General features: G+C 34.6%; 2 protein-coding genes across 2 annotated transcripts in view; one reads left to right on the forward strand and one right to left on the reverse strand.

The window, feature by feature from the left end:
* LOC117982326 (cuticle protein 8-like) overlaps positions 1-14,497 on the reverse strand; it is an 82,596-nt gene that overhangs the window by 27,071 nt on the left and 41,028 nt on the right. The gene's annotated exons all lie outside the window — the stretch shown is intronic.
* Positions 1-14,497, forward strand: part of LOC117982522 (uncharacterized protein DDB_G0283697-like) — a 34,097-nt gene that overhangs the window by 3,621 nt on the left and 15,979 nt on the right. Inside the window, 3 exon segments of the mRNA XM_069498680.1 lie at positions 7,086-7,358; positions 8,586-8,752; positions 11,323-11,383. Of these exon segments, the coding sequence (XP_069354781.1) occupies positions 7,086-7,358; positions 8,586-8,752; positions 11,323-11,383 (501 nt within the window).

Below are 14,497 nucleotides of genomic sequence, written 5' to 3' on the forward strand. Positions count from 1 at the left end.
CAACACAAGCGCAGGCAGAACTGCTCAGTCTACAGCACAGTCACAGTGTCATTTGCATATGGTCTTTTATCAAATTGTAGGCGCCAGGATATATATTATATATCTACTTTGGAGAGTCTGCTCAGGAACTTCATTTCTTAAATCTTCTTCTCTTCATCGTTCTACCAAAGCTCACCGAGACACCATGAGTGTTGGCATCCTTGAGATGTGGTCAACAATCTACTCGCACGAAACAATTTTGTTAAACGTTTCTGATATAAATCGCTAACTAAGGTTAGAAACGCCCTTCCGGCACCCGTCTTTCCTGCCACTTAAGTACTTATATCTACCTACTTAACATGAAGTACCTACTTTCAAAGTAAGAGTGAATGATATGCATATGCATATGCATAATGATTCTAAGCATGCGCAGCTCTAACTTAATCATTGCTTTCATGGGGTATGTTTACCACCTTTTTTTGTTGCTTTTGGCAACAAAAATTACATAAACACAAAAATTAAAAAATACTCAAGTATATTCTATATCTCAGTTAAGAATCATTCTACACTATACTATGTGATTATTTTTATTAGCAACTTACTAGTTGCACTGCAATCACTCAACCACCCAACCAAGAACGAAACTTCAAATAACAAAGATGCGCAGAAAATAAAAACGTATGCCACATTTTTATTTTCTGCGATAAAGAAAAGAAATATTGATAAATTGACATTGAGGTTTTTGCATTTGCTGTGTTCATAAACGAAAACAAATTTATGAATTAAACGGAGAAAAATAGCTTAATGCGCTACAATGAAATAAAAACCTTCAAGATTCAAAATATGTAAATAAAATAAAGTTTTTCTTCTCGTAAAATAATTACGAATTTAGTACAATCGGTATAGTATTATTATAAAGTAGGAACGGCTGGAAACCCTAACTGCAATCTTGAGTCGCATCGTTTGTCACTCGCTAATAAAAAGGGTGATTTCATCAATGGGCAAAGGCAATTTAAACGTAATCAACACATTACAGTGCCACAAACAAAGCACATTAGGTGCATAATCGCCACGGAACAAATTACACCAATTTCCTTCGTTCCCCGGAGGTTATGTTTCGAAATATTCGTTACATGATTGATGCATACGATATTTTGCATGGGAAGTTGACAAATGTAATTTATCACATAAAAAGAAATAGGTAGCTACTTTCTTACGATAGTCCCGACATCAAAGGATATTGTGCCGCATTGTACCCATCTATTATAGCTATAGTAAGTATAGATAGAGTCTGATAGAGTATATATAATAACTATTACATATATAAAAAATAATATTTGCGTAAGATATTTATGCGTTCGTTACCTATGCGTTCGCGAATCGTTTATCCAAATGAATCGAAACTTTGAACAGTTGTTGTCAATACTTGCGTGGATATTTCTGACATAGTAGGTACCATCAACATACAATAAGTGGCGCGCGAGTTGCAATGCAACGCATGCTGGGCATCAGCTAGAATTAACTAAATAATGGTAATTTATTTCTCAGTGATGAAATCTTTCATATTCATTTTTATATAGGTAAAAATAATATCCAAGGCTTCAATCTTACTCTTATTGTTTTGATTAGAAAATTAGATAATAAAATTGCCGACCAAAGAGCCCCAGATAAATCAAGTCGATAGAATGAATCGACGCCGTGACCTTGAGGTTACATAAAGCAAACCAATTACCTACTAAAGCCGTAGACAGAACTAGATGATGCTCGTGACTTTGTCTGCGTGGATTTAGTTTTTTTATTAAAGTACGTGGGAACTCTTTAATTTTCCGGGATAAAAGTAGCGAATAGGTCATAAATTAGGTCAGGTGACATTGAAATTCATACACGTAATAGAAGTTAGTGCACATGACAGTTTGTTCCGTCTCTTCTTTTGCTTGAAGCACGTTGGGCTTATGCTCAGGTGGAAGAAGCGCCGGAATAACCAGCTCTTAGTTATAAGATGTGATGTGTGGCACAATTTGGAATATAAACGTCTTTTCTTTTTTTCTTTTTTTCTTTCTAGTAGGTAATAAATAAGTTATGAACATTTTTATTAGCTTCTCATACATTTATTTCATGGCAAATCGTTAAAAAAATATGTCAATATTTCCATCAATACACACTAAGCCTTGCATAATAATATGAGCAATATGTTTGTTGGGCTTTAGCGTTCAGAAATATTCAGCATTTACACGCGCACCGTATGCATAGCATTCTAGCTATTCTCATTGTATTACCTTTTGTGTAGTTACGTGAGAACCTATACGTTACGTTACGTGCGTACTTTTTCCATTATTATCTACCTAGGTTCGTATTGTCCGTGTATAAATGCGACTTTATATGATAACTAGCTTATGCCCGCGACTTTGTTCGCAGGACTTCACGAATTTCGAACCCTTATTTTACCCCCTTAGGAGTTGAATTTTCAAAAATCTTTTGTAAGCGCATGTCTACGTCATAATTGCTATCTGCATACCAAATTTCAGCCTGATCCGTCCAGTAGTTTTAGGTGTGCGTTGATAGATCAGTCAGTCGGTCTATCAGTCACCTTTTCGTTTTAAATATTTAGATTACTTTGATAAAAGGAAATAGTATCATTACGGATCATGAAATATTTAGAAATAAATCAAGTTCACGCAATATTTACCTACCATATTTTTAAATTATTATATTCAATACTTCCTACAACTAGGTACCTACTTATATTATAAATATGCGAAAGTGATAAACACCATAAAACACACTGAGTGGTAGGTATAGTTTACATTTCGAGGTAGGATATAGGCTATTGGTCCCGGAAAATCAAAGAGTTCCCACGGGATTTTTAAAACCTAAATTCACGTCAATGAAGTTACAGGAGTCATCTAGGACGCAACGATTCAAGACCGAACGATTCAGTCAATGAGACTGAATATTCGCATGCCAATAAAGACGGAACAAGTTATTTACTAATGGTAAAGTATAACGATATTGATAAATTACTTATACTATAAAAATTGAGTTGACAATTTTGAAATATAATGCTCTTGAGACCATTATATTTTCAGTTTTAAATACCTGTGCTTTTTTCGTTGACGTGTACATGACAAACTCAGTATTGTATTTGACATTGATATATTAATTCTATTATCTCCTTGTTCTCGTCGAATCGACATACTCATTCGCATTGACATATGAATTAGATACAGACTACAGCTGGACTTGAGCTGGGCGTATTTTATCTGACTCTTAAATTTAAAATAAATCCTTTTCAATAAATATTAATGATAATATACCTACCTACCTGATATTTAGTTTGTATAAAAGAATTTTAAAAATGTAATATAACTAATGGTAAACTTTGTAATGTGGTCTATATAGATTATGAAAATAATAAAGTTTTTATTAAGGCATAAAACCTATATTCAATGTTCATCAGATAATACAAAAAGTCTAAAAGCTACATACATCTTATCACATTAGGAAGTGTATTTATAGGTCTATGATTAGAAATAGAAATAGGAAGATTTTTATTCAAATAAACATTTACAAGTACTTTTGAATCGTCACTATATACCTATCTACCACCCTTCCTACCGAGAAGAACTAGCAAGAAACTCGACAGAAAGTTTGTTAAGAGTTTAACTTACATGCACAGCACATTATTAAAACTTATAATATGCAACTATTCTACTATGTACTATGGTACTTAGTTTCATATCTTTCCTATGCTTTATTACTATTCCTATTCAACTTTTGGATAGACAGTCTGACAAATAGTTTGATATCCGAATACACCAGGCTCAAATACCCTATTGATACAAAGCTCACAAAATAAATTAGCCTATATCGAATTAACAAATGAAATGCTTTTGCGTTACCAATAAATATGCATTCTCAATGGCATCGATTGCTACCATTCTTTTTTATCTCTTTAAATATATATTAGGCTCTTTACACACTGCATTTCCTCTTACGGCTTTAGAAAATGAAATTCGGATTTAGTGCGCAATCCTTCATACAAATAGTACTTAGGTACGGCTACTTCGAATACGGTGATTGTCGGATTCGGATTGGATGCAGTGCGTAAAAAGCCGAAGACTCCGCTGACGGACTTTTTGAAAGTTTGATAATCGGGCCGATAATTTCGCCGACTTTTATCACAGACTAGCTTATGCTCGCCACTTCATCCGCGTGGACTACACAAATTTGAAATCCCTATTTTATCCCCTTAGGGGCTGAATTTTCAAAAATCCTTTCTTAGTGGATGCCTACGACATAATAGCTATCTGCATGCCAAATTTCAGCTGTGCGTTGATAGATCAGTCAGCTTTTCCTTTTATATATACATATATAGATTCAACGCATACGTACGTCACTTTGCCAGTATGTATCTATCGTGGTAAGTGCACGTCATGAATTTACAGAGGAAGCTGTGTTTGGTTATATTTGAGGAACAGAAGAAAAAAAGAATTCTAGGTTGATCCAATCTCAGTAATCTCAGAGATTATTAAAGAGCTTAATTTACGTTCGTCAAGTGGACGCGGCCGACTCTTGGTGAAGGGTACGCGTTAGCGCATACAAATAGGTATCCGAACGTTCCATTTTCCACCGGCAATTAAATCGGTCGGGACTCGGGAGGCATCGACTTTCTGTTTAGTCGTGTGTGTTGCAATCTGTAATTTTATTTTTTTGCCGACAAAAATCGATTACCGATTGTCGGACGTGGGCGGATCACCTTAGACAGATTCAGACATTGACCCATAAATACAAATACGCTCACAGTACGACAAAGCGAATTGAAGGTACTGTCTCCGTTGATTTTTAAAACCGATAAGTACCTAATTCTATCATATAAAAGGGCAAATATATAAATAGGTATATTTACCCTTTAGTCTTTGTCCCTTTACCTACCTTTTTGGCCCAATTCAACTATTGTCCCTCAAACCACTTACCTACGAGTATCTAAACGTTTAATAGGTATAGATCCTGACCTTTAGTATCCTTCAAATACAAATTAGGTATAATATATTCGCGTAAATAATATGATTCTTACAGGTATGAGACATAGTTTTTACTAAAAACCGATTTAACAGAAATTCGTTTTTTATTCCAACAATAATAAAAACGTGGTGGGCGAAAAATTATGTCGGTTTTAACATTTTTTCGTCAATTGTTTAGGCTTAAACGCTACATAATAACATACATTTTTGAACAAACTGAATTACCTACTGCCTACAGTCTACAGATAGTTATAATGTCAAAACCTGATCTATCAGCGCACAGCTCGAACTACTAGACGGATCGGGCTGAAATTTGGCATGCAGATTGCTATTATGACGTAGACATCCGCTAAGAAAGGATTTTTAAAAATTCATGCGTTCCCCCGCCTCGTCGCCGATGGCCATGTCAACCTGTCGCGAACTATAGGTATCTTATGAACGCTAGTTCACTTGACGTGTTAATTTATACATGACAAAATTACATTTCATAATCAACGCCTATGTTGTTACAAACCTGTATTGTCAAACTTTTTCTTGAACCATTGTTGTTCAATCAGCTTGTAATAAACATTGTTCTTAAAAACCTTATTTGTATTAAAGAATAAAATATAATGGTTATACTACATTACATGTATTTATTTATTTATCTGTCTCTCGGTGTTAATTACGATAGTATATTTTTATATTCTAGTAGTTTTTCATATATTCGCATAAAATCACAAATATCTTTTAGAAATAGCAATCAATACATACTTCGTAGTTATTTACTTCCCTAATAATACAATTATTAATATCCGATTGAGCCACAGCGAAGCGTGGGTGATTTAGCAAGTCTAGTTTATAAAAAAAACGGCCAATTGCGAGTCAGGCTCGCGCAATGAGGGTTCCGTACTACAGTCGAATTTTTTCGACATTTTGCACGATAATTCAAAAACTATGATGCATAATAAAAATAAATAAAAATCTGTTTTAGAATGTACAGGTGAAAACCTTTCATATGATACCCCACTTGGTATAGTCACTCACTTCGAAAGTTGAAAATACTAAATACTAAAACACAATTTAATTTTTTTTGTATGATCTAACCCTAAATTCACGGTTTTCAGATTTTCCCCCAAATGTCAGCTATAAGATCTACCTACCTGCCAAATTTCATGATTCTAAATCAACGGGAAGTACCCTGTAGGTTTATTGACAGACAGACAGACAACAAAGTGATCCTATAAGGGTTCCGTTTTTCCTTTTGAGGTACGGAACCCTAATAAGTACATCGCAGTAATTCTCGCTATAAATTTATATTATATAGCATACTATATTATAGCTGTTACTGTGGTTGGCTTTATGCATTTATTCATTAATGATTAAATTTGTTTAGCCCGAATATTTCATCTTCAAGGCAAGACCGGAACTACGCTTTGCGTTTATCGGTTTTACATGAAATAATATCTACCAAATACAGCTTATCAGATTCTTTTCAGGTTAAAAGGAGCAATAATGTGATAATTGCCTTCCTGACACACGTGCAATATACTTATAGATATTGCGATAAATCTGTTAGCAAACGGTGAGAAATTGATTTTTGCTCTATTAATTCCCACAACAAACCTCTATAAAAGCTAATGAGCCAGGTCACAAACAACCACTATTGTCTTTGACTCCATTTAGAATTTTTCTTACTATAACTTAAATTTTCTAGTTAAAGATGCATAGAGTAAGTGAAATATTTTGTGAGACTATTTAACAACTAGGTATTATTGTTAATTGAATAAATAACTTTGAATAAATAACACTTCCGTATTAATTTAGTGTGATTTTTGACTTCTGAATCTAGATGTAAGGACTCTATATCGAGCACGTAGTGTTTCCAATAATCGCAAATAATGCGTAGCGATTCCATCAGATTTTCGCAGCCACCATGGAACCTTCTAAAATAAATTATATTTTTTCCAGGTTATCGTTAGCCCTAAGCTATAACAATTACTGTAAATGATATCTTTGTTCATAACATAGGCAGATTAACATTCACCCACCAATCAGTCCAGGCATCCGAAAATCCCATTTAATAACCATAACTAATTTTTTCAGCTATTAGGTATTCTAACGCTTATATCGGCCAGTAACGCTCTTTTCCCTCACCACCATCATCACCATCACCCAGCGATTTCTCATCAGGAGGTGATTAAGCACGACGGGCCTCACCACCCAATACCGATTCATCACCCAGTGCCCATCCATCACCCAGTGCCCATTCATCACCCAGTGCCCATCCATCACCCAGAGTCCATTCATCATCACCTGCCACTGTACCATCACGTGCCACATGTACCTATACACCACGTGCCGCATCACGATCATTATGTAAGTAATTTTGTTGTTATTTTCTTTAATCAGTAGTAGTTACTAAGTGCTATACTACTTCACTGTACGCAATAATGGCTTTATATAGAAAAGTAATAATTGCAAAGTTTCTTTTGGTTGAAGCTTGAACAATCCGTTCAACTATTTGAGAAAAACGCTTTCAAAAAGACAGATGCAGGGGCTGACTTCTTTTTATAATTGCGATAATTTGATAGATTTTCCTTAAAAAACTATAAATTTTCCATACTATACGGCTCTGCCTGAAAATCAACGCTGCACTGTAGTCAAATACTGCAGCATTATGCTGAGGCAATAGCCATTTTAACTCACACATGAAATCATTTTTGATTTTTATGTTTTCTAGCTCGTAGTTTAAATTTTAGTTTTTAACATCTGTTTTTCCTTGCATTGATCGTGAGCTAAATAAACTTTTATTTATTTATAAGTACACTGACTTGAAGGGTGTGCAATAGTGAATCTCTACCTATTTGCCCAATTCTGCCTTGCTTGAAAGACAAAATAATTATGAAACTAACAATTCATTCAGGAGAAAATTATTTCAATAATAAACTAGAATCTGTACCCGTAGTACAAGATTTTACGTCTCACCAAACCAAACCAAATTCGAGAGTCGAAATACTTCCGCGTTACAGTAAACTGGATCTTAAATGCCTTGTTTTAAAGCTCAAGTTTGTCTACACTTCTACAGCCAGCGCTCCAAGCGGAAACATTGCGAAATTAAAATCAGTGGCATTGAATATTTGACTTCAATTCAAGGCTGTTTAGGTCCATTTTACTGTAACGCGGAAGTATTTCGACTCTCGAATTTGGTTTGGTTTGGTGAGACGTAAAATCTTGTACTACGGGTACTGACTTCACGTAAGTGATACGTACTGTTGTGTAAACACAATAATGGTACGACATAACCAGAGATATAACCAACTTAACTATGTGAAATTATGACATCATATTATTACCTTTCTCCAGACTCCAATGCATAACACTAAACAGTGCTGTTTCTATAAAAAGTACAGTAAGATCACATGGCATATAGTCTGTCCAAAATGACTCCTCACGCGCCATTTTAACTCTATGGGTCAACTGTCATGTCAAAAGGACGGTTCACCTTTAAAATAAGGACTAAAATCGTACTTTTGACACGAAATTTGACACAAAATCTTGAATGGTGAAGTCACGGGAATGAACTAGTTGGTTTTGTCTCCACAGGCATTCCCAGAGTACAAATTCGCGTACTCGGTCCACGACCACCACACCGGAGACGTGAAGTCGCAGCATGAGTTCCGACATGGCGATGTTGTACAAGGAGGCTACGAACTTGTAGAACCTGACGGCCGCTTCAGGAAAGTAGAGTACAAGGCCGACGATCGTACTGGGTAAGCCCATTTTAATCTGTGATTAATTAATTGCCTATTTAATAAAATTGCTTGTTCCGTTTGCTCACGATCACACGTTTTAGAAACTTATAATTATAACCACTTTAAGATGGAAAACGCAAACGCAAGGTAGAAGTTTGACAGTTGACCGTATTGTGATTTGAGTACTATACAAATTCATTGTGCATTATGCATACCTCACAGGTTTGCAACTAGCGTGGCCCACTCAGTCCCTCGCGCTCAAGCAGATTTTCTGACTTGTGAAATGTCATTCCTTCTACACTTCACGTTGTTTGTCAAATACTCACGTACAAATACATTTTGACAAACAAAAAAAAGTGGCCACGGTGATAAGGACAAAACATAATCATTTTGTCACGTTCTAACAAGAACTTAAATACATTTAGCTATCTCGCTCTAACAGTAAGTGTCACAATAGGGCTACTTCTAACAGTCTTTGTTCTGAGGCATATCTATTTATAATGCCCAGCACCCACTCAGGCCACGCCACTGCAAAGGATTTTTCAAGATTTTTCAGTACAATGAATGCTTGCTATGCAAACTTGAACATGCCGTATCGGCAACCTTCGGCACGCCTCGGTATCCCTCGAACACTCCTGCATTCTTTAGAGTTCGGGATGCCGGAGCCACGTCCCGGGCGCATCGCTATTAGCTTCGACGGATGCCGTAATCCGTGGCACAGTAAAGGATCCCCTGTCTGGCCGTGCCACCGGGCGCGGGCGCCGAGTCAAACCTTGGAACCATTGTATCAGCGTTGACTGAGCTTGTCGAACATGGGCGTGACTGCTCGTAAGAGCTTGCAAGCGTAGTTTGCCCTTCGATCTACTCGTACATTGAGCCTAAGTTGGCATAGCTATCGATATGGTCAAATAACTATATCAGTTTCTAAAAAGAGCCTGAAAATGGTACAGTCACGGTCGCGTTGTCAATATACATTATATTACTGCACTTAGCCGATAATTATGTAACTAAGTACTTCTTTTTTTCGCAAAGCTATTAAGTATACCTAAGTTAATTCAGAATTTTTCATTTTGGTTCTGGTAACAGAACCTGAAGAAATTTGAGACTGTAAAGTCTCCAATTTGCTCCTGACATTGACCTTAACCTGCTAAATTTTGATATTGAACTAGGAAGCTAAGAATCTACTATACTTAGGTATTTATTATTGGGAAATTGCAAAGCAAAATTGGCAAAGGTATGACGGAAAGTTTAGGTTAGAAGGTTATTCCAATTTTCTTTCGACCAATATAACTACTCTCGATCTAATTAACTATAAACTTACATACGTAAATATTTATTGTGATTAAATAATTAGATCAATATTTAAAAACTTAGACTTACGTGTTTTGGTAACTGAAACATAACATTCAATTAGGTATAAGATCATTATATAAATAGGAAGTAGGCAATGTAAAGCCGTCATCAATGAGTAAACTTAATGAGCTGTAACATGTCGGAACATCGTCAGAAAATTATTTTTATTTACAGTATTAATATAAGACAATTATGCCTTTGTTATGAAATAAGAAATGTGGACGTACACTTTTCTTATTTCATAAATAAGGGCCATAGTGGACACGATGCTATTAGCGATTGGCGACTTTGCGACAGGTGGTTTAATACAGCCGGCCGCGAAAATTCAAATTTTTGATAGTTTTCCGAAAATAGAAGACTAATCATACATCGAAGGCTTATGGTAATGAGTTTTGCGGGCATAACATTTATGCATCTACTTGTTTTTCCATAAAAACTCATTAACTTCATATTAATTGTTCCTGAAAGATAATTTTCAGAATTTTCCCAGATTTGCACAAATATGAAGTAAATGAATAAAACGGGTACATACCACGATTAATTTTTGTTTTTATTTGTCGAGATATTTCAACCCAATTGCACGGGTCGTGGTCACGACGGGACTCATTTATACATTAAAATATGTCGTTAAACCACGAAGTAAGCTTAAAATCATGAAGTAAATGAGTATTTTTGACCAAAGTTTTTATGGAAAAACATGTAGATGCATAAATGTTATGCCCGCAAAACTCATCACCATAGCCTTCGATGTATGATTAGTCTACTATTTTCGAAAAACTAACTAATATTTGAATTTTCGCGGCTGGATCTATCAAACCACCTTAATTTCTGTGTTCGATCTCTGCATTGAAATCGCTCGTTTAATAGCGACTATTTCCATGCTGTGTTCGATCACCGTTTCAAATCGCACATTTTAGCAGTCTGACATGGCATCTAGCTTTTGAAAATCGACTTGATCACTGCGACGGGATATTGTACTACATATTTGTACGGGTGGAGCCTTTAAACGCGGCATCGAGCTTCCGAAAAGCAACTACAGCCTGTACATTCTAAAACAGATTTTTGTTTATTTTTATGCATCACAGTTTTTGAATTATCGTGCAAATGTCGAAAAAAATACCAAAGTATGGAACCCTCGGTGCGCGAGTCTAACTCGCAATTGGCCGGTTTTTTAATTTGTGTATGACACTGCTACAATATGTTTCAACTTTTTAAAGTGATCTATTTTGTTACAGATTCAACGCAGTAGTCCACCATTCATCGCCCCATCATCATATTCACCTGTCACATCACATTTAATCTAAAGACGTCTCCATAGATTCTCGACGAGCACCTCACGAAGACTGAACAAAAATGTACTAAATAATTCTCGACTCTAGTATCATAAGGTCGGATGTGTACTTCCGACCAAACTCACTTTTTTACATAAAGGTAATGAGCATTTCGGGCTCTTTCTGCCAAGCTGACACCAGTATTTCTATCTCTTTTCGTTGCAAAGATAAATACATGCATAATGTCGTATCTGAACACATTCTAAAAATTTGGAGAACCATAATTATATTTTTTGACTTGCGTATGTATGCACCAAAGCAATGGAGAAAAATGATAGATGTATTTTGAGTTCGACCATTATGCTACGAAATAAGTTTATTTGTAATACTAGCTGGTACTGCAGTTACGCACTTCTGCTTCTAAAATATGTAATAATTTTGTTAGGTAAAATCACAACAGATGTTATGCTTCGAATTTTTTGTGTTAATATTTGGACTGTGAATCATTTAAGACTTTTTGCCTTGTAATATAAATAATTTTGCAATAAAATTCATGGAAGTAAGTTGAAATAAAGCTTTTTGTTTGTGACTACATTAAAGTTGATGTGATTAATAGGTAAGAGATCCATCCTATTTCACCAAAATTTTGGACTAAACTGCGGGAAAAAAGTAAAGAGCCAGAATAAAGCTGAAGACATTTTGAAAATGTAGACTAGAAAATCTTTTAGGACCACGAAAATCACACCATGGAAATCTAAACATATATTTTAATAATACCCCACTAAACAAAAACCGTGCATTTATGGTGTTTTTTATGAGTCATAGTTCAATCATCAGTTCAAAAATTTATTGCCCTAGTTTTTAAGGTAGCCTTAAAAAATTAGAGTACCTAATCAATTTTTTTCTTCTTTACCCGTCTTATAATCGACCGAATTTGATATTAATCGAGAGCAGAAATTATAAGGCACCTACAATATGTGATGATAGTGATTCTAACGAAACATACCTAATTATAGGAAGCTTTAGATTATGTTAATTTAAATATAAATGTATTATAAATTAATTTATTAATTAAACAACTAATAAAAGTGAAAGTAAAAAATAAAAAACTTAACTAAAACACGAAAGAAACAGTTCAAAAAAGTATCTGTTAAAAAGAACAGTCGAAACAGAAGCAATGGAATTTTCAAGAAAGCAGAAAGTATTTTTTTTATTACAAAAGTGGCAATGCCAGATTTGACTTACAGTAAATCCTTATACCTGCGTAGTTTCTGCACCTTAAAAACGATTCACGATGCTACCAGCAGTGTTGCTACTTTAATGTGGTCTGAAAACATCAGCTGCAGCGGAAGGAATAAAACAGTATCTTGTCTTATTTCGTTAATCTACTAGAGAAGAAACAAAGTATTCTCGAAATTGTTGAAGAATTGACTTTGTGGTCTGATAATTGTGTCGGTCATAATCGGAGCATGATAATCGTTATGGCTTACTTATGATTATTATAAGGATTACCACACTAAAAGGTGATAAATCACAAGCTTTATGCTAAAATGCAACATGTACCTACGTTGAGTAAGATGTAATCCATGCACAAATAGAAAAAAAGGGAACAGCTGAAAACAATGCAGATTACTTAACTACTACTATGAGATTGGTCGCAGTTGACAAGAACATGCGAAGGAAACAAAACTTTTTGATAAGTTTGATTTGGCACTACAAAATATTTTTAAAGACCACATCCCTTTACAAAGGTGATAATATATCAGGACCGTTTGTTATATCAAAAAAAAAAAGAACGGCGGGGATTTTCAGATTTCGGAATATATTACCTGGCTACAACTAACGCAATAATGCTGGGTGATATTATTTTATAAAAACTACTTTAAAGAAGACTTTTTTGTATTTCATTAGTATGTTATAGGTACATATAAACTTAAAATTCTTCCCCGCTTTCGCCCAATATACGACATAATGAGAAACCATTATCCACTGTAAAATATAACCAACTTTTGCAGTAGTTCCATGCTGACTTCCATTCTTACTTTACGTACCTAATCATTATAAGGAAAATCAGGCTATGTTGGCATGTTTTAGATTTCTATATTGATGTAACCGTCATGTATGCAATTCCACAAAAAATGTTTGGCCCACTGTAGGTTTCTAATTACTTTGTAATATTTTTTTTCCAATTTTTGGCCGTTGTTTTTAATTAATGGGCTTTATTTGTGAATTTGTAAATGTTATTTTCATTCATTCAGAAGTCACAAGGTTTACACGGATGCAATGGTCAGACTATCGGGCGAATGCAATTATTATGTTTCAGATCTAACTAATCAGTTTCAGAAAAATCAGATAGGTACATTGTTGCTATCTCACAAAACTCCTAAAATATTTTTGTGAGATAACTACTGTGATCTTTTGTCCGAATATTACTTATGTATAATCAGTTAAGAAGTATTATGAAATATTAAGTAATAGATCCGACTTTTATTTCAAATTTGTAATAGTAAAAATTGCAGCCATAAAGTCGGTTTACAACTTATGTACACAATTTTTTAGCACAGTTACGAATATTACCAGCATAAAGTCGCATATCGTCCATTTTGAAGAAATTGTGAGTTTATATTTTATTTATTAATGATAAAGTATTTCTAGTAATAGTTAATGATAGGTACAGTTAAGTGTTAAATATAACAAAAACAACTGAAATTGTATCTCTAGTAGTTTATAAATTATGACCCGATTTCCCTAGCATTTTTGTTTTGGCTCTCCTGAAAAGTAGCAAAAATCCACATCCGACCTTATGATACTAGAGTCGAGAATTAACCTGCACAAATACCTCCATGTTAAACTGAATAAAGATAGCGCTATTCTTTTAATATTTTTTTATTGGCACTTACCTTTTATTAAAGCTCCAATCCGTGTTCAAATGTTTTTACGTATTCCAAGTTAGCCAAACATGATTCAGTGAATCTGCGTTCAGATTCAGAAAACGAATGATATGAACTCAAAGATACCGCCTGCTTGTTTAATTGCAATTAGTATAAAAATTATGAAATCGATTATAATGATTCAGGCGCGTTCGTTTGTACATAAAATTACAAAAAATAATGCTTTATTTATCGAATACAATTATGAT

Source organism: Maniola hyperantus, chromosome 5 (assembly GCF_902806685.2).
Source record: "Maniola hyperantus chromosome 5, iAphHyp1.2, whole genome shotgun sequence".
NCBI lineage: Eukaryota > Metazoa > Arthropoda > Insecta > Lepidoptera > Nymphalidae > Maniola > Maniola hyperantus.